This window comes from Euprymna scolopes, chromosome 1, assembly GCF_053919585.1.
Source record: "Euprymna scolopes isolate OS-2025 chromosome 1, ASM5391958v1, whole genome shotgun sequence".
In the NCBI taxonomy this organism is placed as follows: Eukaryota; Metazoa; Mollusca; class Cephalopoda; order Sepiida; family Sepiolidae; genus Euprymna; species Euprymna scolopes.
Window position 1 is genome coordinate 34366500 of NC_136482.1, and position 26778 is coordinate 34393277.

The 26778-nt window shown below is 36.2% G+C and overlaps 1 protein-coding gene across 4 annotated transcripts in view; it reads right to left on the minus strand.

The window, feature by feature from the left end:
- The window catches only part of LOC145293256 (glycine N-acyltransferase-like protein 3), a 94509-nt gene extending 78462 nt beyond the window's left edge, over positions 1–16047 (minus strand). The window contains exon 1 of one of the 4 annotated variants that reach the window (XM_080140047.1): positions 15843–16047. In XM_080140047.1, coding sequence (XP_079996173.1) covers positions 15843–15905 — 63 coding nt within the window. In that variant the 5' untranslated portion in view covers positions 15906–16047. Of the gene's footprint in view, positions 1–15836 lie in introns of all 4 variants that reach the window. The other 3 variants (XM_080140032.1, XM_080139961.1, XM_080140008.1) reach the window with 3 other exon arrangements.
- Positions 16048–26778: the final 10731 nt, after the last annotated feature.

Here is a 26778-nt window from a genome sequence, read left to right on the forward strand (position 1 = left end):
AAGCCCAAAGTGATTCTAAAATTAAATGAACTCCAAAAAGCAAAAACTCATCCTAATATCTACCAAGAGAAAGCCTGTGATACCCGTCTCAAGTACCCTGACCATTTACACATTTTCACTGACGGCTCCAAAGATCACAGTAGAGGGGTGTGTACTACCGTATTGAATGAAACAATCCTAAAAAAAGGCCCTTTCAACAGAAACCTTTATTTTTACAGCTGAAACATGTGCCACAAACCTAACACTCAACATTTCAGAATAAAATAAACATAAGAAATTTCTTATAATCTCAAATTCACTTTCTGTACTGTAATAACAAAAAAACTCGAAAACCCTCTAATCATTAAACTCCTAAACAGAATTGACTCCTTATCTAAACACAAAGAAATAATTAAATGCTGGATCCCAAGTCACATCGGAATAAAAGGAAATGAAAGAGCTGACTTAGCAGCCAAATCAGCACTAAACCTGAACCCTGCAACTATAAACATTCCATTTACTGATTTTAAACCGGAAATCAATCAACTATTTTATGCAAAATGGCAACAACAATTGAACAAGAACAAAAATAACAAATTATACCAAATTAAACCCATTCTGGAAGAATAGAAATCAACTGCTAGGATATCAAGAAAAGAACAAGTTGTTATATCCAGAATTAATATTGCTCATACAAAACTCACATACTTCTAAATACTGAATCAAAAGCAACAACCACAATGCCCATACTGTCAAAAACACTTGCACCATCAAACACATTTTCATAGAATGTAGAGCCTTCGATAATGCCAGAAACAATATCTTAAATTCAACAATATGAAGAAGATCTTCGAAAACAACCGCCTGGATCAAATACTTTCTTTTTTGAGAGTAACAAGGCTTCTTTCAAAATTAAAAAAAAAAATTCTTTCTCTACAAAACAACTCCCCTATGAATAAATATTCAAAAACATAAAAACCTTTTCCTAAACTACTGGATTTGGCATTAAATAACCCAAAAAGTTCTTGATGAGCCGTTCCATATAAGTTAACAAATTTACCGAATCTCCATTACTAACGGTTACTATATTGTCCAATTTCTACTGTACACTCTTTAACCCTTATCTTCGAGTGGCCTCATGGCCTTGATAAGTGGTGATGCCTATGTAAAAAAAACAAAACAATTATAACCAGTTAATCAATCGAAAAAGGAAACAAATTGAAAACAAGTTAATTAACAAATGAAAAATGAAACAATGAGACTTCGTGGTTTAGTGGGGGATGCCCTTTTCTCTTTCCTGCAACCTCTCTCCCACAGAAGAGACGTTGCGAGCCTATCTTTGTTTTATCGTTATTTCCATGGCAGGTGCTCGTCTGAGCTCCAATCCCTCGTCCCCCCTCGCCAATCTTCCATGAGAAACACCCGTCTGGCTGAAACTACTGTCAATAATTTTCCCTACTCTTTATCTGTGCCTAAATCCAAACGTAGATTCCATGAGCAAAGCTGCTTTCTTAGAACTGCACGCCAGTGGAACTCTCTGCCGCTTGCCTGTTTCCCATCTGACTACAACTTGGATGTCTTCAAGACCAACATAAACAAAGTCCTGACAAAGCGCCCCCTTCAGAAGACACTCTATCAAAACCCCCAATACTAATGATTACTATAATACTATCTCATTGATTACTGTACATGCTAATACCCTTATCCCTGAGTGGCATTCGGGCCTTGATAAATGGTGAACCCCATGTAAAAAAATAAAAAGTAATAAAAAATTAAACGTTTTTAAATAAATGTTAAGTAATAAAATAATTAAACTTGTTAATTAACGTACAAAAAACAGAAAATAAATAAACTACAAAAAATAAATGAATTTGTGTTAATAAAAAATTATATCACATATTGATCTCTTATCGCAAGAATTATGCAAGGGTATACTTCTCCCTTTTCCTTTTTTTTTTTACAAAAAAATCACCATTTTTCAAGGCTTGAAGGCAACTCGAGGATAAGGATTAATGAGTGTACAGTGGTTAAGGGGAACATGTCAGTCATCGTTAGTAGAGGAAATTTGGTAAATTGGATTTCTTAAGGGGATGACCCATCACAAATTTGTTCATGTTGTACTTGAAGACAACCATATTGTAGTCAGTTGGAAAACAGGAAAACAGAACAAAGTTCCACAGGTGTGCAGTTCTAAGAATGAAGCTTTGCTCATGGAATCTACATTTAGGTTTAGGCACAGATAGAGAGTAGGGGAAATTATTGATAGTGGTTTCAGTTAGACGAGTGTTTTTTGTGAAAGTCAGGCCAGGGGGACCATAGATTGGAGCTGACGAGCACTTGCCATGAAAATAACAATAAAGCAGAGACAGGCTCACAGTGTTTCTTCTGCGGGAAAGAGATTCCAGGGAATTGAAAAGGGTATCCCCCTCTAGGCTACCAAGTCTATTTTGAATTCTGTCAAGGCAGGATAAGGTCTTTTTAGCAGCTCCAGCCCAGATGTGGCAACAGTACTCCATCCTTGGACGCACTTGGCTCTTATACATGTAGAGAATTGCATCAGCAGTGAGATATCCACTGGAATGGTAGAACGATTCCACCATTTTCCCAGCATCCCTAGCAATGGATCAGATGTATGTGTTTCATCTCAGATCAGGAGTAAAGGTCAAACCCAGAAGTTTGTCAAAACATGGAACCTCCTTAAGATGAGAGCCATTCATTTCAATTGATGCCAAATGGAGATCAGAGCGTTGATGATGGAAAGATAGAAGTTTGGTCTTAGATGCATTAAAATTAACCAGCCACCTCTGTCTCCATTGCACCACATGCTCAAGATCAAAGGAGAGGGAATCCCGCTAATAACTTGTAAAAATTGCATATTTGAGATAAATAAACAGCATTTAAAACTAATTAAAAACACAAAAAAAATGAGTCAAATAAGTAAAGATTTGTTTATTTTGTATTTGTTTTTTTTTTCCTTGGGCATTTGTTGGCTTAACTGTACAATTCCCAGATGTTGATTTAGCAACCAGTTCTAAGTGACAGTCTTCTCAAGGTCAATGATTCTATCCTTATTATAGGCGATAATAACTAAAAATAATATAATCAACACTTGTTGCCATTTGTGGCTGACAGAACAAAAACAATCCCAACAAACACATATACGAAAGATTTCAATTTTTTTTTTCTCCAGCATGATGATGTCATTCACCCATCAAACATTTCTATACCATCCTTCCACTCCACTCTCCCGAGTGTACTCTCCTCCCATGTTGTGTGATTAATTCGACACGTGCTCATATCCTTCTTCAAACAATCCTTGTATCGCTTTTTTGTCTTCCAACCTTTATACCGCGTACATGTAGTTCAGAATAAAATATGTGCTTAGGATATTCGTTCCTACAACGTGACCATCCCATCTGAAATAAATGTTAACTATTAAAGCTTCTATACTAAAGCAAACGGACTCTTCCGTTGCTAATAACATTTTTTTCAATTTTTCATAACATTCTTTGATGTGGTTTTTCAAGTGCTCAAGTGCTTATAATAATATTAATAATAATAAAAGGAGCACTAGAAACGACAAAAAAGAACTGGGAAAAAATTAGATTTTTTTTTTCTTTTTACTTAGGAGGTCACCGCTTATCAAGGCCTGAAGGTCACTCAAGGATAATGGTTAATAAGTGTTAGATGAGACATGAGCAGTTATGGTCGAACATGAGTAGAGCTTAATTATTTAAGAGGACTGCTCAACAGGAACTTATTCACATTTGATTTGAAAATGACCATGTTATAGTCAGTTGGGAAGCAGTGCCACGGTATTATATTCCACAGGCAGACATTTCTAAGAAAGAAACTCTACTCATGGAATTTTCGTTTAGTTTTAGGTACAGATGGAGAGTAAGGGAAAAGCTAATGGTAAAAACAACCAAAATCTTAAAGAAAATCCATAAATGCCGAAAGAATACATGATGCCTAAAGTAATGAAACAACGAGTTACTTCATAACATGAATCCTACCCCTCCTAATAAAATACAAAAAAGTGACACCAATCTCGGCTAATACCATACGAAATGATCATGAGGATAAAGGAGGAAAAACCAAAGGGAGAGAGCACCAACCAGACCTTTACTGGAAAAGCGTATGATGATGAGAATCCTGGGGAGTGAGTGATAATAAACCTAATTAATGGATACTCTAACTTAACATCTAAATCTGACCCCCAAGATCGCCATGGGCATGGGATATATGCCTACATTAAAGATGGCTTCCCGTGTGGCAGGAATATCTCTAGAGAAGATCCTAATTTACCTTATATGTGCTTCCAGGTTGCACTTACTTACACCACTGCATTTATATTTGCTCTCTATCGGCCCCACAACAGCGGAGTTACTATCTTTAAGAGCATATCTGAGAAAATAGACCACATCTTGTCTGCACACTTCTCATCTGTGGTGACTTCAACGTCTATAACATGGAATGGCTGACCCATTCAAATAAGATGGACGATGAGGGGAGGTTCTGTCATGATTTTGCCATTGCTTATGACCTCACTCAGATTGTTCGCGAGCCCACCCGTGTGCCCGATACTACAGATTAATATGCAAGCCTCCTAGACTTTTTTCTCTCAACTTCCCCTGATCTATGTTCATGTTCCATTCTTTTTCCTCTAGGATCCTCCGACCACTCCGTCATATCAGTTAAGATAAAAATGAAATGTAATAAGTCCCCAGACGTACCCCTCCACCGTACTGTATACCGATACTCCATGGCTGACTGGGATAGCTTCCATACATTTATATCTGATCTACCTCTGCATTCCATGTTTAAAAAGGATGTGTCCTCTATAGTATCAGACCTGACCGAATGGTTAATTGTAGGCATAGACCGATTCATACCATCTAAAAAATTCCAACAAAAACCTAACAGCCAGCCATGGTTCTCCCCAGAATGTGCTGCTGCCATTGCGCACAGAAATCTCTTTTTCCAAAGCTACCAACGTAATAGATGCACTGAGACTAAAGCTGCTTTCAGCACTGCCAGCAACCACTGTAAAAGAGTAATAAAAAATGCAAGAGAGCTATATGCTCAGTCTGTTCAATCCAAGGTAGCTGATCAGCGGCTTGGTTCCCACCAGTTTTGGCAAATAACAAATAGGATCCTGAACAGAAGTGTGCGTTCTATCCCATCATTATCAATAGACCAGAGGTCATCTCGTCAGCATCAGACAAGGCCAAACTATTTGCAAAGAACTTTGCAGCTAATTCTACCCTATGCGACGAAGGCCATCAACTCCCCATATTTCTTCCTATAACACAGAACACACTAGGTAACATACAAATATCTGTGTATGAGGTCGCCAAGCTAATCAAGAACCTTGATTCCAGTAAAGCAACTGGCCCTGACGGCATCCCAATTATAGTGTTAAAAAAGCTTCAACCAGAACTTGCTCCCATACTTACGAAACTGTTTAAACGTTGCCTTAAGGAGAAGTGCTTTCCAACACCCTGGAAAACCTCATCAGTATGCCCTGTATTTAAGAAGCCAGGTGATAAGTCATCTCCCTCTCAGTACAGACCAATAAGTCTCCTGTGTGTCATAAGTAAGTTGCCGGAATCCATATTAAATAGAGAAATAGTAAAACACCTCAGCTGAAATAACCTTCTTAGTGACACACAATATGGTTTCCATTCTGCAAGATCTACCGCAGATGTGCTAACGGTTATATCTCAAAGAATTAGTGAATCCCTTGACAAAAGCTTCCTTTCCAGGGCAATTGCTCTTGACATATCAAAGGCCTTCGACAAGGTATGACATAAAGGCCTACTTCACAAGATCTCCAGCTACGGTATAACTGGAAATATTCTCTCTATCATTAAATCATTTCTCTCTAATAGGCTCATAAGAGTAGTGGTTGATGGACAAAAATCAGAGGCCTGCAGTATTAATGCTGGAGTTCTTCAAGGGTCCATCCTGGGCCCAACTCTCTTCCTGATCTACATCAATGATCTCCCTAAACACATACTTAAATCATTCGTTGACATCTATGCTGATGACACGACCATCTATGGCAACACATCAAAGGCCGTAAATGACAAAGTTCTCTCTGATTCTCTTTCCTCTGATCTCGAGCGCGTGGTTCAGTGGGAGAAGATGTGGCTGGTTACCTTTTATGCATCTAAAATCAAACTCCTATCTTTACATCATCAAAGCTCTGATCTCCATCTGGCATCACTTGAAATGGATGACTCTCGTCTAGGAGAAGCCCCATGTTTTGACAAGCTTCTGGGTTTGTCCTTTACTCCTGATCTGAAATGGAACATGTACATCAAGTCTGTTGCCAAGGTCGCTGGAAAGATGGTGGGATCCTTCTACCACTCCAGAAGATATCTCACTGCTGATGCAATTCTCTATTTATATAAAAGCCAAGTACGTCCAAGGATGGAATACTGCTGCCATATCTGGGCAGGAGCTGCTAAAAACAGCCTATCCTGCCTTGACAGAGTACAAAATAGACTTCGTGGCTTAGTGGGGGATGCCCTTTTCTCTACCCTGCAACCTCTCTCCCACAGAAGAGATTTTGCGAGCCTATCCTTGTTTTATCGTTATTTCCATGGCAGATGCTCGTCTGAACTCCAATCTCTGGTCCCCCTCCGCAATCTTTCACGAAAAACACCCGTCTAGCTGAATCCACTGTGAAAAATTTCCCCCACTCTTTATCTGTGCCTAAATCAAAACGTGGATTCCATGAACAAAGCTTCTTTCTTAAAACTGCACACCTGTGGAACTCTGTTCCGTCTGCCTGCTTCCCACCTGACTACAACTTGGATGTCTTCCAGTCCAACGTTAACAAATTCCTAATGAACCGCCCTCTTAAGTAAACACTTCATTAAATCTCCACACTAACGTACTGTACTTGCAATAACCCTTATCTCTAAGTGGCTTCTGGGCCTTTATAAGTGGTGACCACCGTATAAAAAAAAAAAAGAAAGAAGTTCATTAATATTTTTATTTTCATTATGGAGAATGTCTATGATTGATGTTATATCTTATCGTTATGATGTCAGCTTCTTTTGGTTGTGGCTCAAGCTCAATAAAAAGTCTTTCAGCTTCGCACACCTTCCGATGATAAAAGATTTTCCCTCTTTTAAATATAATTTTAAAATGTCTTATTTTTCACACTCATGTGGAATTTATCAAGGATTATTTTACTAGAAGCAATAAAGTGGTATAAATCTTTAGCCCATGTAAGACACTTGGTAAACAGTGATACTCCCGAAGTCTTCAGTAAACAGATCTCTTGTTCAAAAGCTAATTAGAATCATTTAAACGGTCTTGTAAATTATCACACAAGTTTTCATTGTGTACTTCTCTTTCATTACTACTTTGCTGCATACTATTTAAAGTATTTGAATTTGAAACAACATCTGAAGGAATATCCGTTGCGGTTACTTGTTAACTTTGCTTTAAATCAGAAACGTTGTCTAAAAAATAAGAATCAGTGTTTTGATGAGGTTTTTCATTTATTGCTTCAGCAAAACTAATATTTCGTAATGGTTCTTTTTTCTTACATAGGCATAACCACTTATCAAGACCAGAGACCACTCGAGGATAAGGGTTAAGAGTGTACAGTAGTCAATTGGACAATATAGTAATCGTTAGCAATGGAAATTCGGTAAATTTGGATTTGAAGACAACCATATTGTAGTCAGCTGGAAAGCAGAAAAACGGAAGACAATTCCACAGGCATGCAGTTCTGAGAAAGAAGCTTTGTTCATGGAATGTACGTTTAGGTTTAGGCACAGATAAAGAGTGGGGGGAATTATTGATAGTGTTTTCAGCTAGACGAGTGTTTCTTGTAAAAGTTTGGTGAGGGGGGACCATAGATTGAAGCTCAGTCGAGCACTTTCCATGAAAATAATGATAAAGCAGAGACAAACTCGCAACATCTCTTCTGTGAGAAAGAGGTTGCAGGGAAGAGAAAAGGACATTTCCTATTGAGGCTACGAAGTCTATTTTGAACTCTATCAAGGCAGGACAAGTCCTTTCTAGCAGCTCCTACCCAGATGTAGCAACAGTACTCCATCCTTGGACTACCTGACTCTTATATAGATAGAGAATTGCATCAGCAGTGAGATATCTACTGGATCGATAGAAGGATCCCACCATTTTTCCAGTGGCCTTGGCAATAGATTTGATGTACGTGTTCCATTTAAGATCAGGAGTAAGGGTCAAGCCCAGAAGCTTGTCAAAATATGAAGCCTTCCCAAGACAGGAGCCATTCATTTCAATTGATGCCAGATGGGGATCAGAACGTTGATGATTTAAAGATAGAAGCTTGGTTTTAGATGCATTAAAAATGGTTCACATGTAATAAATAAATTGTTTGAACTATTTTCAGAATAAATTAACGGTACAAAGTGATTAGGATACCAATGCCCTCCTTTGTAATATGAAGAACCAGTCCACATAATGCAAAGTGAACAGTTAAAATTAAGTGACTCTGGCCTGAATATCGTATATTTGATATCAAAAAATTTAAATTACATAAGCCATTCAATGGAGGATATACAACATTTATCTGTCTATTCAAGACTAAACAAAGAGCAGCAATTGTTAGATTATCAGAAAATTTATAGTTTTGAGAGCAATTAATGATTCTTCATATGTGCGACTTCTCAAAAGGAGATCAGAAGCTGATAGTCTCATGGCTCTTTCTTTCTCCAAACACAATAAAATTGTGGCTCAAACTCTTACTTCACAAGCAGATTTTTTCATCAGTGCCAATAGCAATCGAAATGCCATTGAATAAACAATTACCATCCAAAGAAGATTTTGCAGCTACGAATTTATGTTTTAAACTGTTTCAGAATTTTTGTCGATTGCTGATCAATAGTAAAAGGAATGCTTTCTAATTAAGGAGACATTTTAAAAGAAGAATAAAACTCTTTCAACATTTTTTTTACTGCTGATGTAAGTTGTGATGTTCCATTCAAACTTGAGCTTTCCAAGCAAAGATTTACTATTTTGATAGGAAAATGATGAGTCAGAGTTCTCAAAAAGTTCTATTTCATCCAATGAAAAACCAAGGTATGAATAGTGACTCCAATGTTTACAAATAATATATTCATCCATACGATTATTATAACACACGAAACAACTAGAATATGACATTTTTACTCAATAAAATATATTAATTTTAATAAATTTTATGTTTCGTAATTGTAAACGTAAAGTGAATTCTATTTTTTTAATTTTGTGTGGAATCTCAATGTGTGTGTGAAATTATCTATTTAAAATATAATTTAATATATTTCTGAAACGAGCATGCGACAAAAAAGTAATGGCAAAAATATGCAAGAAGTTAATTTATCTACTTAAAAATTACTGTTTTGTTTTCTCTGACATTTGAAAGTCTTCTTCAATACTTTTTTCCTTTTATATTTGAATTTTAAAACAAAATAACAAACACTCATCAAATGAAGGTATAGAATCGTATTTACATTAGTTTACTGAGATTCTTATGTCAAGACCAGAATGCAATCGATTTTTAGGTAGGCTGGCATGATATTTATTTTTCTATTAGAATTCTTCATAGTTAGAAATTTAACAATTACATCATGCTCTCGTTGTATTCGTTTTTGACCAATCAGATTGATCGATTGTATTTACTGCAGGATTCGCCTTGGCGGGCTTTTTGCATGCATGCCCTTTCTTTTTCAGTTCCACAGATCCAGCCAACGATGAAAGACTGGAACTCCAACTCTCTGAATAAGGAACATTGCGCACCTCTTCCTGTTTGTCTCTTTAAGACTTTCATTTTAAGCCTAAATAATTAGGCTAAATAATAATTATTTGAGTTTCTCTGAGACTTTTAGGTCTGAATTGTTGACCTGTTATTAAGGACCATTCCTTACATGAACATTATTTATGAACTTCTGTAATATCGTTTCAATGCGAGAATTGAATCTTTTTCATCAGAAGGCATCATACTGATATCCTTCAAACGGCTGTAAACTCAGATCTTCGAAGACAGATGAATCTGCTCCCAGTTCCTGTTGAAGATGAAAGACTATCACCTCTCAAGGTTGTTAACAGCTCTTTTCAGAGGCAAAACGGGCATTCCTTTTTGCAATGGACGATCTAATAAAATTTGTATTGAATTTTAAGGTAGACCTTGTTGCGTTTGTCTTACTCTGCCAATGTCATTGAGCAAAAAGTATAAAATATCTCACATAATCTCTATATAAATAAAATGAACTCATTTTTTCCCGTCGGATTTTGACATTAATAGGATTAAAAATCAAGATATTTCATGCAAATATAATATGCACAAACGGCAGAACAATATCTGAGGTGTGTTATAGGCTTATTATTTCTCAAATTCCTCGATAATCTTAGATTTCTATACTTTTTCTGCTGAGAAGTCACGGCCAAAATCGGTTAAGATCAATGGAAGTGGTAAAATATTTTCTCTCTAATAAATTCCTCCTCCCCCTGCCACCGCTTAACACCGTTTGGGGATCGTTCACAAGGAACAGTTGAGAAGAGAACACCGGTTTGGCTTCGTAGTTCTTTCATGTGAAGTTATTTAAAATCACTAAACTAAGCTGCAGTGCTCTGTGGCGTAGTGGTTAGCGTGCTGGACAATTCACATTATATTTTCACGTTCGCGCCGACCTACCATAGTCGGTTTTTTTTTTTTTTTTTCCTAAACAACTGGAATGGACTTTTCTTGGTGGCCGAACTGTTAACGTTGCAGATGTTTTTTTTTTTTGTTTTTTTCACACTTTATTTTCCTACTTTTACTCATGACTCCGGGTTTGATCCTTCCTACTTACCTACCATAACATTTTTTAAAACTCCCCCCCCCCGTCCCGGAAACAAACACTCGGGCAACGCCGGGTACCTCCGCTAGTCCAAAATAAACTAGTGTTTTTTTTTGTTTATTTGTTTTTGTTTGTTTGTTTTTTTAGACTTTTTAGACTTAAGGAATCAAAAAAGAAAAATAATTCCTTTAAATTAAAAGAAAAAATTACTTAAATGTCATTTTTATAACAAGTGTGTGTGTGTGTGTGTGTGTGTGTGTGTGTGTGTGTGTGTGTGTGTGTGTGTGTGTGTGTGTGTGTGTGTGTGAGTTTATTTGTCTTTCAAATTTATAAAATTCGAGAGTTTATTTTTGGCATATCTTTTCATGACTTTCCAAAATGAAACTCAATTTCGTATAATTTTAATAGTTAAATATTGCCAAACATCAATAATAATAATAATAATAATAATAATAATAATAATAAAATAAAAAGAATGGTTATTTACTGGCGGAGGTAGTGGCATAGCAAGGGGGTGCGGCACTTTTTTTCCTTTGTTTTTTTTTTCTCCAAAATATTGAAACAATAAATAAACAAAAAATAAACAATAAATAAACGAAAGACATGTTACCAAAGGCAAATTAAGTTATTTTTTTACCTAACCAGATAAGCTTTTTTGTGTTTTAATTTATTTATTTACATTTTTTCATACTACTTTTATTCTTAACTAAAAAAAAAACATTACAATCGCTTTGTTCTAGAAGATTACATTATTTTTTAGTTATTTCATTTCATTGTTTTTGTTTTATTTTTAGTTCCATTGTTTTGTTTTTGTAATTGTGCAGTGAAAGGGCCATGAAATCCACTTTTTACAGTATTTTTCGTTTATGAAATTGTTATGTGAAACTACAGTCCTATTTGAGGAAAAAAAAACTGAAAAAAGTTTCTTAGTTTTTTAATTTCATTGTTTTGTTTTAGTAATTATGCAGAGAAAAGATAATGGAATTCAATTTTTACGGTATCTTTTGTTTATTAAAATGTTATGTGAAACTACAGTCTAGTTGAAACAAAAAAAACATTTCTTAGTTATTTAATTTCAGTATTAACACATTATTATTAGTTGTTGTTATGATCAGTTGAGTTGTTGTTGTTTTTCTTGCTAGGTTGTACAGTCAACTCGCTAATTTCGTTTCGTTAAAATTTGCATTCCGTTCCACTTTTATATCCGTTCGAGGCTGCCATCTTGCATTCAACTTTAGTCCAGATTGACCATTCCTTGTATTTTTCTGTAGTATTTGATTAAATAATTGGTATTTTTTAGTTTACCGACCCATCGGTATTCACCTTTAAAGGTTTTCGGGTACGCTGAGAACGAATATCGCATTTATTTTTTGTGCAAACAGGTAGTTATCCATATTTTAAGACATTCAGTACCCAATGTAATCACTATTGTTTATGTTGGCGGCCATCTTGTATCCCATTTAGGAAAAAAACGCCCATAAGAGCCAAACAGAGCCAAAAGGGACAAAACATGGCCCCCAAAAACATTTTTCAGCTTCAAGGCCGAAATGAACCCCACCCCCACCCCACCCTTCTGGATATTTTTCCACTTCCCGATATTGAAACGGACAATCTGTTTTTCAGTTTCTTAATTACATTAATTTTTTCACTTTATTAATTATATTTATTTTTTTCATTTTCTTATTAAAATGCGCGCATGCACGTAGTCACTTGACGTTTCACAAGATGCATGAATACATGGTGGACATTTTAAATGACAGGAAATATTTTTCATAAAATAAAGTTTTCACCTCATTTAATAGTAAAAATATTGCTGTCAGTAAGTTTTCACGAACGGTTTACAAAAGCATATTTTATGTTTTTCGTTCTATTTTGAGGGGAGGGGCGTATTCAATTATAGAACTTGTGTAACTTAACAGGTGCTTCTACAGTTTAGTTAACCGTTTTTCCATAAGTAGCGTGCCGACATTTACTGAGTAGAATACTGTTTAACATTTCACAGTTAAACACCTGTTGGAATTGGAGATGAATTGTCGGGCAATCAGTTCCATCTTCTCGATTGCCGTGTATGTGACCTTCTGGTTGTTGGAGGAATTACTGATTATCCTTTATTTACTTTATTATTATAGATTTTCCAGAAATCACGAGTTCTTATCTTATAGTTGCAAATCTATGTGTTTTCTGGTTATTTCAGTATGCTTTCTTTTGGCTTTCGCTATTTCCTTCAATGATTTCTAGGATCTATGAATGTTTGCCATTTGTATTTGACTTATGATGTATGAACCAGTGGAATGCATGCTTTCTTTGTGCAATGGCAGCTGCACAATCTGTAGTGGACCATGGGGGTGAGTGGGGCTTACTATAATACTTCCGTGTGGGAACATATGCTTCAATGTCTACTTTGCACCATTCAGTTTTCTCATTGGCACACTGTTCAGCAGGAAAGAGAGAACATATCGGTCCATGGGGCAACCATGATGTGTTCTCTGATGGCTTCCCAGTAAGCTCTTTTGTAGTACCTTGTTGTTTTGAGCAATGGCTCCTCACCTTGAGACTGGGATTTAAGTGTGATGTTAACTGATACCACTAGGTGGTCTACGTTTGCAAGTAGACTGTGGTCATTAGTCACACAATCCTCGGGTACTGTGGTGAGGACTAGGTTTAAAAGTGAAGCCTGCTGAGGTTCACAATCTGATGAGCCAGTTGGGAACATTACTGTCTGTGTGAGAGAATGGGCTATACAGAAGCTATAAGTAGAGTATCCAGCTGCATCTGTGCAACCTGAGAAACCAAGCCAATTTTTATGGTAGACATTAAAGTTACCAAACACGTGTATTTGGGCATTACTGTCTAAGGATAGTGCTGCGCCTATACTATCAGAGACATGATCGATTAGGGTACAGTCTTGACTTAAGGAAGAACAGTAGAGAAAATATAAATAACTAACGCAATGATGAAAGGCCAGTAAAAAGCACATAAAAGCCTGGTCGTCCAGTTCAAGATGCTACTCTCTAGTTAAAGGGAGGGTGCTATGAATAAAGACTCCAAACTTGTGCATATATCTATTCGAGTCCTTACGGCAGAGAGGGAGGTATCATGTAATGTTAAAGTAGTTTGAGGGGATTGAGGAGGGTAGGTTTGTTTCAGTTAATGCTAAGATATGCAGGGAGTTTATGAAGAGGTAAGACATCTAGATTACTTCTAAGCCCACTGATATTTGTAAATCCAAGCCTCAAAGGAGGAAGTGAATTAGTTTTGTTTGGGTGGTTGTTTGGTTTGATCATGATAGTTGTTTGGGTTGTCATTTTATTACATTTTTGTTTAATTTCAGGTTGGGGGAAAGTATTGAACAAAATGGGCCAGTTTTGATGCTAAGTATACACACATAATGATCCATTAGCTGAATCCTGCCTAGAAAGTTTTGGCCTTGTAAAAGCCTACCAGAGATAGCAACAGGACCCCTTTTGATACGCGACAGATCCTGATATCATACAACTGATGATAGATCAGTAGCTTTAAGCGCTACCAAAAAGTTAGGGTTCCTGTACTGTCAGTCAGAAACAGCAGCCAGATAAACTGTCTATCAGGTACCCTCAACCTCTCAGACAAGACCGACCCAAACTAGTCAAGTGAGCACAAGTGGCATGCAAGCCAACCCAATTTGCTCAGTTTGTGAGAGAAAGAAAGAAATTGGAAATAGGGATAGGGGAATGGCATTCAATGTCCTAGTCAGAAAACAAAGCCAAGCATAGGGTTGTTCTGGCGAGTTCCTGGTATTATACCTCTGCACCTGGCTTATAGACAAAGAAGGAATATGGATGCCAGCGATAGGCAGAGCCTATCTACTCCTTAAGCAATTTAGGTTTGCAAACTGATGAATTTTTTCAAGTCACCAGCTCTAGGAAGGTTATCGACCATAACTGAGGAGGCTTCACTCCTCAGTTTTAATATCAGTTTCCTTATCCAAGATGGATGACTTAACAAGATTTATGGGTTTATCACACCGAGAGGGGTAACCATGCGTCTGGTTTCTACACAAGGTGTTTCTATGCCCCCACATGGATGAAAATATTGAGTATCTTACTTTAAAGTTTTGCTCTATTCTAAATAAATAAGCTTGTGAATTTGATATTCCCTGTAAAGTTCCTCCTTTGGAGGAAGTTGCCATAGTCAACCCAGTGCTAATACTGCATTAGGTATTGGTGTTATGTGCCAGTAATGCGGTTAACATGAAACTGAATTGAACCCAACTTACTTGTGTTGAGTAAGTGCAGAACGGTCAAGGGGCTATCGGTGGCACATATCACTCAGTGGCTTCCATTAACAGAGCATGCATCTGCATGCTAGAAAGTGGGTTAGTGCGTTTGGGTGCAGTCTGGTTAACGAAAGTTACCCCCACTCCCCACACATACACCCTGATATAAATAGTAACGCACATGGATATTTTAAGAGAGTAGTCAGTTGATTGGAGCCAAAGTTTTGTAGACAGTCGGACTTGAGTTAGTTTTGAGACCAGGAGGGTCAGAGGAAAGGTGCATTGACAGAAATGCAAGAAAGCTTGAGTCAGCAGTGCGAGGCGTTCTCCGGGTTCACTAGTAGATGAAAAAAAGAGATCCTTGCCAGAAAATCGGCATCGTGTTTTCATTTTGAATGCTCTTTACAGATCACCGATTAGTGATGGGAAGAACCACATCCCCGAAGACAAAAGATAACAAAAATAGGTATTGTGAACTCTTAACGCATCTATATGCACACACACACATGCACAGTTAAGAATACCAGTAAGTAGATACACAAATTAAAGGTTCTTAAAGGAGCTCAACCACGTGTATACACACCCAACTGTATAAATGTATATAAACTGTATATAAGACTTGTATATAATGAAACGGGGAAGGTACACATGGGCGATCCTGAGAAACGATATATACACAAGACAATCACATAAAGGCCATTAGAACACACCCACACACATGTTAGGGCACACAGTTATATAGCAGTTATATATAAAAAAGGCAAGATCTAACATACCATTACCTGTTCATTTTTTTTATATAATCCATAATTACGGCTGCTGCTTCTGCTTTCTAACGAACACATGTCCAGAGTTTATGTAGTCACACTGTTTTTGGCAACTACTATCCATCTTTTGTGACTAACACGATTTTGGTATGAAATATTCATTTTTTGTGACATCGTACTATTTTTGGCAATTACAAGTTATCCTTTGTTATTGGCAAATATTATTCATCTTTTATAAGGTCCATAGCTTTTGGTAGCTACCATTTCTCCTTTATGACGTCACTCAGCTTTAGGCAACAACCGTTCTTTCTTTATGACTTTTTGAATCACCAATCATTCTTTATGATATCATATTGCATTTTCTTTCTGATGTCACACAGTTTTTTTAGACATGTACAATCTATAATTTATATTTATGTAAATGCTGCTTTTGGAAAGTACCGTTCATCATTTATGGCACCAAGTTGCCCTTAGGGACCACAAGTTATATTGCATTTTCGTACCAAATGTATGAGACATGACATCTCATGTTTTTGGTAAGAACCATAATTCCTTTATGACATGACACTGATTTTATCACCTATTACTTATCTTCAAGATATGATCCATTTTCAAGTCAGAATAGGATCTAAAAGATGCATCTTCACAGGAATTACTCCCACTTTTGGTCAGAGATTGTGTTTAATTGCCAGTTGCCTAAAAATAACTCTGTCAGTTCCATTTTCGACTAGATTTACATCCAGCTAAAGTGCCGTCTTTGGAGAGCGGCTATCTTCTCATTTAATAACCTTGTGTCACATTGTGTTAAAACAAATGCTCTGATCTGTCATTTAAGCTTCAGTCTCTGTCCCATTGACGAAATGTTGCATCCCTCTGCCTGTTCTACAAGTACTTTAATGGTGGATGTTCCGACAAACTACAAGCACTTGTACACTCCCAATGTAAATACTCCCAACAAGCAGCAAAATTCCACTTCTACACAGTAGAGATCCCTAGACACAGGAAAGCCCTCTACTCTAATAGTTTCTTCTCTAGAACTGCTAGACTTTGGAACTCCCTTCCAGGTTCCTGCTTTCCCAACTGTACTGACATCCAAAGTTCAAATGTGATGTGAACAGACATCTTGCTGCTCAACTCCCTACATAGTATCCTTGCAGCTTATGGCCCCGATAGTAGCTCCCTACATCAAAGTGGCACTGTGCCTTGTTTGGGGTGAAAATGGAATTTTAAAAAAAAAATCCTGTAAGGAAGTAGCAGCATATAAATTATTTTGTAAAAAATCGTACTTATCCAATTTATAATCCAGTCTCCAGCAACTTTGCATCAACATCTTTTGGTTACTTACGTAATCTGCTGGAATATGCTGAAGCAATTATCCAATCAGCTGTCAGAAGATGACAAATTTCAATGAAAGCGTGAAGTTCATTAAATCAAAAAAATGTTTTAAAACAAAAAATGACTTTCAACAATGTCACTGTCAACATGAAATTTCCTTGTTTTCCTCATGTTAAGAATGGCTTTCTAAATAAAAAGCAATTCTTAGCATAGGAAAAGAGGGAACTCTGTGTTTTAAATTATTATGTTTGTGTCCACTTAAAAGTCAGACACTATGAATACATCGTTTAGTAGTATTCATTCTTTTTTGTGGTCAACAAGAACAAAAATAATCAGGTGAGGGGGTCAACATTTGAAGCAACTTTTTTTCCATCGACTTTTGATGCAAGTCTTAAACTATGATGCACTGTCTTGGCCTTTGGTATAAGATCAAAGTGTACATTTTTTTTGTTTGTTTGTTTAATTTTATTTATTAATTTTTTCTTTTTTCATCTCCAACCTCTCCCAGGACATTGGTCTGCTTGTTTTTGGTTAAAAATAAACCAAAAAACAGTTGGGTAGTTTGTTTTTTTTTATGGGTGGGAAGATTTTACTAACAAAATGTTTTCCTTTAGTCTTTGTTTTTCCCCACTCCACAATTCTCGCCAATGAAATGATTGTATATAGACATATTTATTTTTCAAAAAGCTTTTGAACGATGTGGGAAATTTTAGGTAGAACAGCCCCTGGAATAAATGTGCTAGTATGATGATTGATGATTCTCGTTAAGATTAGGGCAGACATTTTCTAGTTATGGCGACAAATGATAATTAATGGCATCCAGTTTCCCACACTTTTGAATGGCCTTGTGCTTAATTTGTCGAAATGTTAAAATGTTAATTTTATTTGAAACATTTATTTGCACAAAATATTTTTCAAAGTCTATTATATATTCTGTCCACGGACAATTTCTTTGTTTTGTTTTTTTTTGTCCCATCTAGAGTACACCCGTTGGTTTGTTGAATTTCATACTAGTCGATCTGAATACTGCAGATATAAGATCACCTTAATAAAACGGATTTACTTATTTAAAGCTGCAATAGATTAAATGTCGATAAATTAATTTAATGAATAAGTATATTTTCGTTTCCATGTTCTAAGAAATCAAGACAAAAAAAAACTAGGATAGGCTACGTTTCAGAGACAATATTGTGTTTATTGAGATATAATCTGCTCATCAGCACAATGTGAGGAAAGGGAGAGTTGACACCAAAATAGTGATCATACACAATACTAATTCATGGAATTCATTTACCCCACATTTAATAAACTATATATAAGAGGTATCTTAAATAAGTTTCCAGACATTTTTCATATGGGAAATTTTAATGATAGTACACACATGAAACTCTAGTTCCCTCAGAAGTAATCTTCTCCAGCTGCAATACACTTGCATCGTTTGAACAACTTCTGGAAGGCCCCATGGAAATCGTCTTGTATGAGCATGTCAATGGTCCCTGTTACAGCCTCTTTCATCACCTTAATTGTTTCATAATGACAGATTCTAAGATTTTCTTTGGACTTATCTTTGTCAAATAGTCTGTGACAAGGATGGAGTTATAGACTGGTGCATTGTCCTAATGGAAATGCCCATGACCCGATTTGAAGACTGCTGGCCTCTTCTGATGGAATCATTTTCTAAACTCCCTTAAAACCTCAACATAGTATTCTTTGTTGTCTGTCCAGTGGGAATGCAGTACATATAGATCATGACCGTGCTGCCATAAAAGGATCATCATAAGTTATTCGGTGGATTTGCTCTGTCTGGCCTTCTTGGGTCTGGGAGAGCCAGCATGCTTCCACTGGAAACTCTGTCTCTTGGTTTCTGGGTCATAGCAGTAGATCCAACTTTCATTGCACGTCACCAGAGCATCAAAAACTGCAGTATCTGAATTGAGGTTTTAAGGGAGTTCAGAAAGAGATTCTGTCATAAAAGGCCAGCATTCTTCAAATCAGGTCAGTGGCATTTCCATCAGGACAACGCATCAGTCCACAACTCCATCTATTTGTTAAAATGTTTTTGACTTATAATGAGGGTATGACTCCAATGATTTCGACGATCGTTTTTATAACCATAGTTATAACAATCAACCAATCAGAAGCTGAAAAAAAAGTTATTATAAAAATGTCGAATTTTGGATTCAATCAGTTCGCCATTGGCCTCTGTCCCCAAACAATTGAGTCGTGATTGCATTGATTCTTCACTGCCAGCTTTATTTACTAGGAATTACTTAACACTCAAGATCGGGACTGCATTGATTCTTCACCGCCATCTTTGTTACTAAGAATTACTCAACACTCGAAATCATGACTGCATTGATTTTCTGTCAATTTGATTTATTGCCGTCATCTTTGTTTAACATAATGTCTCAACACTTAACAGGTTATAGGTCCAGCCATCATCTTTGCTTTGAAGAATCGGAATTTAAATTCGGATTGTGGCAGGTGAAATTTCTGGGGTATCTTAGGATTTGGAAACTACACAAAGTGATGCAATCTCCACCAGAGACTCCTAACAACCCCGAATTTCTCGAAAAGAACACAGCTGTTTTGCAGAACTGATTCAATGCTTAGACAATAGAAATCTGTCTCTGATTAAAAGAGATGCCTTGGATGATGGACGGAAACCATTGAACATATTAAGAGAGCATTATTTATCAAAAGGAAAACTCAAAATTATATCTCTATATACGCAACTAACATCTCTAAAATGTAATAAAGATGAAACTATTACTATGTATTAAGGGCAGAAACAACCGCCAATGCCTTAAAACTCTCGGATGAAATAATAAGTGATAGCCTGTTAATATTAATTATGTTCAAGGAACTTCCAGCTGATTTTAAACCATTTACAACTGTTATAACGCAAAAAGACAAACCCATAAATTTCAGTGAATTTAAAGTGGTATTGCGTAGTTATGAAGGGATGAATTGGATGCTCAGTGACGATAATAACTTTAGCAATATCATGAAGTTCAAAAATACTTCTCGAAAACCGACACAACCAAATTACACATCTCACCGCAGTGTTTTCCCCAAAAGTAATTTTCCAAAAAAAATAATAAAATTATCTGCTATAAAAGTTTCCAATGTCGATATAAACGCTCAAAAATGGACTCCATAAAAAACGTTGAGAACTTTGATGAAGAACATACATTTCTATTCACATGTAATTTTGACAATAACACAAACGGTAAACATCTCCTTGTAGACTGTGGTGCTACAGCACACGTTATCACCAAGGAATCTGATTTTATTAATTTTGATTCAGACTCCAATTCACAGAGTCATTTTGTCGAACTTGCCGACGGTAGTCAAATAAATGATATAGTCTTGAAAAGAGGCGATGCTAAAATATCAATTAAAAATAATAAAGGCGAAAATTGTAATTGCATTCTTAAAAATGCTCTTTTCATACCTACATTTAAGCAGGACATATTTTCCGTGCAGGCCGCCATTAAACAAGGCACGAATATAAAGTTTGGCCAAAACAAGTTAAAATGATATACCCTAATGGAAATGTATTTGACATTAAAGAAAATGGCCGATTATATTATAAATGACAAAATATATAAGCAAAACACCAGACAAAAAGGCTATGTAAATTCTCTCACTTGTACACTGTGACTTGGCAGGCCAGATAAGCTAATAATTAAAGGTATGCATTGAATTTTGTTGACGATTATTCAGGTTTAATTATGGTTTATTTTCTAAAAAAAACAAATCTGACACTATCCTCGCCACTAAGAAATATTTAACTGATATCGCCCCGTACAGCTTGATAAAATGTATTCACTCAGATAATGGGACTGAATTTTTTTTTTTTTTACATGGTGGTCACCACTTATCAAGGCCCAGAAGCCACTTAGGGATAAGGGTTATTGCAAGTACATTACGTTAGTGTGGAGATTTGATGAAGTGTTTACTTAAGGGGGCGGTTCATTAGGAATTTGTTAACGTTGGACTTGAAGACATCCAAGTTGTAGTCAGGTGGGCAGCAGGCATACGGAACAGAGTTCCACAGGCGTGCACTTCTAAGAAAGAAGCTTTGTTCATGGAATCCATGTTTTGATTTAGGCACAGATAAAGAGTGGGGGAAATTTTTCACAGTGGATTCAGCTAGACGGGTGTTTTTCGTGATGATTGGCGAGGGGGGACCAGAGATTGGAGTTCAGACGAGCACCTGCCATGGAAATAACGATAAAACAAGGATAGGCTCGCAACGTCTCTTCTGTGGGAGAGAGGTTGCAGGGTAGAGAAAAGGGCATCCCCCACTAAGCCACGAAGTCTATTTTGTACTCTATCAAGGCAGGATAGGCTGTTTTTAGCAGCTCCTGCCTAGATATGGCAGCAGTATTCCATCCTTGGACGTACTTGGCTTTTATAAAGATAGAGAATTGCATCAGTAGTGAGATATCTTCTGGAGCGGTAGAAGGATCCCACCATCTTTCCAGTGACCTTGGCAACAGACTTGATGTACGTGTTCCATTTCAGATCAGGAGTAAAGGTCAAACCCAGAAGCTTGTCAAAACACGAGCCCTCTCCCAGACGTGAGCCATCCATCCTAATTGATGCCAGATGGGGATCAGAGCTTTGATGATGTAAGGATAGGAGTTTGGTTTTAGATGCATTAAAGGTAACCAGCCACGTCTTCCCCCACTGAACCACGCGCTCGAGATCAGAGGAGAGAGAATCAGAGAGAACTTTGTCATTTACAGTCTTTGATGTGCTGCCATAGATGGTCGTGTCATCAGCATAGATGTCAACGAATGATTTAAGTACGTGTTCAGGGAGGCCATTGATGTAGATAAGGAAGAGAGTTGGGCCCATTTACCATTAACCATCGTATTAAACACGAGAAATCAGTGCTGTATTCCTCATTTCAAAATGGCACCACTGAAAAAGCATGCTGAACCCTTTTCGAGATGGCAAGATGTCTTCTAATGGAATTGAAATTAGCGCAGTTTATGGATGTACGCTTTTATGGCAGCAGCATATATCAGAAATAGATCGTTCAATAAAAGATTGGGCAGAACCCTGTATGAAGCGTTTTGTGGTGTAAAACCAAAATTGAATCGAATGTATATACTTGGTTTAAGTTGCTTTGCATTCATAGAAAATACCCATAAACTTAATATTAAAAGCGAAAAAAGTATTTTCGTAGGTTACGATAAAAGCAATCCAGCATATTTAATCTACTTTCCAGACCAAAATGCCATAAAAAACGTTAGATGTGTAAAATTCAATGATACATTGAATTTAAAAAATGACAAACCAGTGGATGAAAAACGTGAGGAAATATTACCTAGTATCTTGAACGATCACAACAAAAATATTAATACTGATGACAATTGCAGTAAAACTACTGACGTAAATATTAATTAGACACATCAATACCCGATAAGGGAGCAAAAAAAGGCCAGACTTCTTAAAAAATGAAAAGATACAAGACTACGTAGTGGATTACTGTTACTCGTTGAAAAGTGCACCAGAAAGTTATAATGAGGTGATTAATTCAGAAAATCACTAAGAATGGAAAAAAGCTATGAAATCCGAATTGACAGCTTTATCTGAAAATAATACATACAAAATTGTGGCAAAACCAACGGATAAGCATATCATTTCTTCTCGCTGGGTTTTCTCCAAAAGAAATCACAGCCTCTAGCAATGATATTTTTATAGCAAGATTCGTTGCAAAAGGTTTTTCACAAATTTCTGGAGTGGAATATTTTGCCACATTTTCACCAATGGCAAATTTAATGACAATTAGAATTTTATTACAATTTGCCACTTAATACAATTTAAAAATACATTAAATGGATATAAAAAATGCTTATTTAAATGCTCTGATTGACAGTGAGATTTATATTTACCGCCCCCCCCCCCCGAGGGATTTAAAATAAAAAATTAAAATTTAGTATGGAAACTGAATAAATCGCTGTATGGTCTAAAACAAAGCGCTCACAATTTGAATTTAACATTCCTTAATTATTTAATAGAACAAGAATTCAAGCAATGTCCCATAGACATGTGCATGTATACTAAAAATATAGATAAAAAAATTTTGATTTTGTTTTTTGGGGTTGACGATATATTACTTGTCTCAAATTGTGACAACACTCTTAAAGATGTTAAAAATAAATTAAATAAAAAATTTTAAATGGCCGATCTTCGACAATTGTCATGGTTCCTTGGTATAAGGTTTATCTGTGAACATGAAACTATAACAATGAACCAATCATGGTACATTGAAAACAAGTTCGGAATGCAAGATTGCAAACCATGTATAACTCCCATTGAAAAAACATATAGAGACCGAAAAAAATTAATAGACGATCGATTATACAGAGAAATTATTGGAAGTCTAATCTATTTTATGACTGCCAGTAGGCCTGATATATGTTACACTGTAACAAAGCTATCTCAAAACTTATCAAAACCAACAATTAAAGACCTTACTCGTGCAAAACAAGTCCTTCATTAACTAAAAGTAACCAAGGAACAATCTTTAATATTTAAAAAGTCAACATATCCTCTAAATTTACAAGGATTTTTAGATTCAGGTTGGGGTAACTCAGAGGATCGAAAAAATATAACAGGATACTGTTTTAGACTGTCAAAGACTGGACCTATGATCTGGAAAACTAAAAAACAACAAATTGTTGCTCTTTCTACATGTGAAGCAGAGTTTGTGGCCCTTACGCATTCGGTACTGGAGGTAATTTTTCTAGGCACCCTTCTAAAATCTATTTTAAAACCAGTAAAAGTAAAAAAACAATTGTAATTCATTGTGACAACCAGAGTAGTATCTTATTAGCAAATAATTCTATGATTCACCAAAGGTCCAAGAATATTGATATCAAATATTATTTCGTAAGGGATGAAATAAGTAAAAAATCTATTACTCATAGTTATGTAACATCTGAGAATAATATAGCCAACATTTTCACTAAACCTATAAAAAGGATAAAATTAAAACATTTTATAGCCGAACTTTTTGAAATTTATTCATGAATAAATCTATTTTCAGAAATCCAAAATGAAAAGTGGAAACCACACAAAAGGGAAAAATGAATAAATAATAATAGATTGCAAATTGTACACCCTTTTCAAATATATACATTTAAATACAGATATAAACTTTTTTTTGTGTAACAAAAACTGGAAACATTCTGTTAGATGTCTTAGTTGGTTAATTTGGTTAGTAAGACAAAAATGGTCGCAGTTTAATGCCATGCCCGGGGCAATTTACAATCTATTTTGAGTGTTAAGTAATTCCTAGTAACAAACATGGTGGCGAAGAATCAATGCAGTCCTGATCTTGAACAAGAATGGCAGTGAAGAATTAATGCAGTCACAATTCAGTCATTTGGGGACAGAGGCTGACAGCGAACTGATTGAATCCAAAATTCAACATTTTTTATAATAAATTTTAAGCTTCTGATTGGTTGATTGCTGTATCATGACAAATTATGAATGATATTGAAGGAAAAATGGATATGTAAATAAATTAAAAGGAATAAAAAAAAAAAAAGAAACAAGTAGCAGTAATGGTGAATCATCCAACGATGACCTGTGGATCCAACCTATTCCCCATGATAGTACGACTGCAAACCCCAACACTGATGCCAATAGTTCCAGCAACCTTTCTAAGAGCTCCAATGAAGATGAAAAAGTCCAGCCTGATAGTATGACTGCAAACCATAACGCTGATGCCGATAGTTCCGATGCCCCTTCTGAGAGCTCCAATGAAGATGAAGTAGTCCAACCAATCTCCCTTCATACGAGTGCCCCAAACAAACAACCACATCCACAATGCCACATATGTGATCTTGAGACCAGGGGGAGGGGTAGAGTTGAATGTAATAATCAAAGAAGCAAGCACCCACGTGTGTGCCTTGTGTGTCTATACAATTTACCTTCAGGTGGGATCTAAGAGAGGGAGAGATTGAAGATGGCGGCCATGGCTTTATAAGGTGTGGTCTCATGGAATCACATGAGAACACACCGCACACATATGCAAATGAAATGCAGTCATTTTTTTTTTTTCGAAAAAACGCCTGTTGGCAGAGGTGAGGAGGAAAGACGCATGCTGGAAGTTGAGAGGAGGAAATACAGTGAAGAATTTTATTCGTGAACTTTTGTGTGTTTTTTTGTTTCTTTTTTTTTTCTCCCAAAATACCAACCCATTTAACTGCAGAAACGTATAAAAAGGAAAGAATTGTGAGTCCTCGTCATAATTTTTATCTCTCTCACATATTTCTGTCATATTGTCAAACTGATATTTTTTTGATGTGTATTGACTGTGTTGCATATCGGATATTCTCCACTCGGTAAATATAAATAATGTAAAATTGTTCTACTTACATATATAATTTTTTCTCCTTTTTTTAAAACTAAATCTTATTTTTTCATAAATAAAATTTTATTAGTTTTCTACCTATCTTTGCCTTGGTGTTATGGGATTATTACCATACATTAACAGGGGTACTAATTAGAGGTCACCATTTCGGTAGGCTCCCACTTCGGGGCGCCTCCGATAACAGGGAGAACTGGAGCGCTGAAATAGAAAGAAATACTGGTAAAAGAAGACATTGTCTTCTTATAAAAATGAGGACGTGTAACGCGACTTTGTTACGAATTCATGAGGTTTTATATATCCAATATATATGTGTGTTTTCCGAAACTCGGGTTACAAAGAAAGACAGTGCATTTTGTAAAGTCTGTATTAATGTTCAATGCTCCTCTTGGCTACATAACGGGAGCTGAGGAGTGAGGTGTGTGTTCTGTCTCTAGTCGCCGTGGAAGTAAGGACGTTTCCTTCACTCAAATGTCCCACGTAAACCGTTCTCGCTTTTCATTGGCTGGAACCTCTGATTACGTATAAGAAGAAAGGAAGGAAAAGAGAAAAGAGTAGGGAGAAAGAGAGAACTAAGGTGAGAATACAGCCTAGTCTCGTAGTAGTAGCAGCTCGCTAAAGTGTTTCTGTGTGTTCCACTGTCGTGTATATATTTTTCTAGTGTCTCAAGAAATGGATATCCCCATTTTCTCTACATTAGTGCTCCACTATGAACGTTGGGAACTTTCCTTTTTTATATATATTTTATTGCATCATTGTCTCCTGCCATTCCCAGCAGATTTTCAGGGTGTGACAACACATAGTTAAATTAATGACTAAAAAATATGGATAAAATCATGAATCTTGTAAATGGGTCACCAGTTAGCAAATGCTAACTCAACAATGGAAATTTTGGTATGAAACGAGAAAACATGAATTAACAAACATAATATTTTTATCAATAATTTTATAGAGATGTAAAATAGGCTTTGAAAGACTAATGTTCGTTGAGAAGTTTTAAAGTTCTTAATTAAGTAGACAAAGGCGTTTGAAAGTTCATTAAAAATTTTATTGGTGTGTGTGTGTGTGTGTGTGTGTGTGTGTGTGTGTGTGTGTGTGTGTGTGTGTGTTTATCTTCTGGATGGTTATGTTCACTGGATATATAGAAGCAGACTTCAAGGAATTTCAGCATAGAGCATTCCAGTCTTCTAGGATGGGTGGTGTTGACATTAAGAGTCA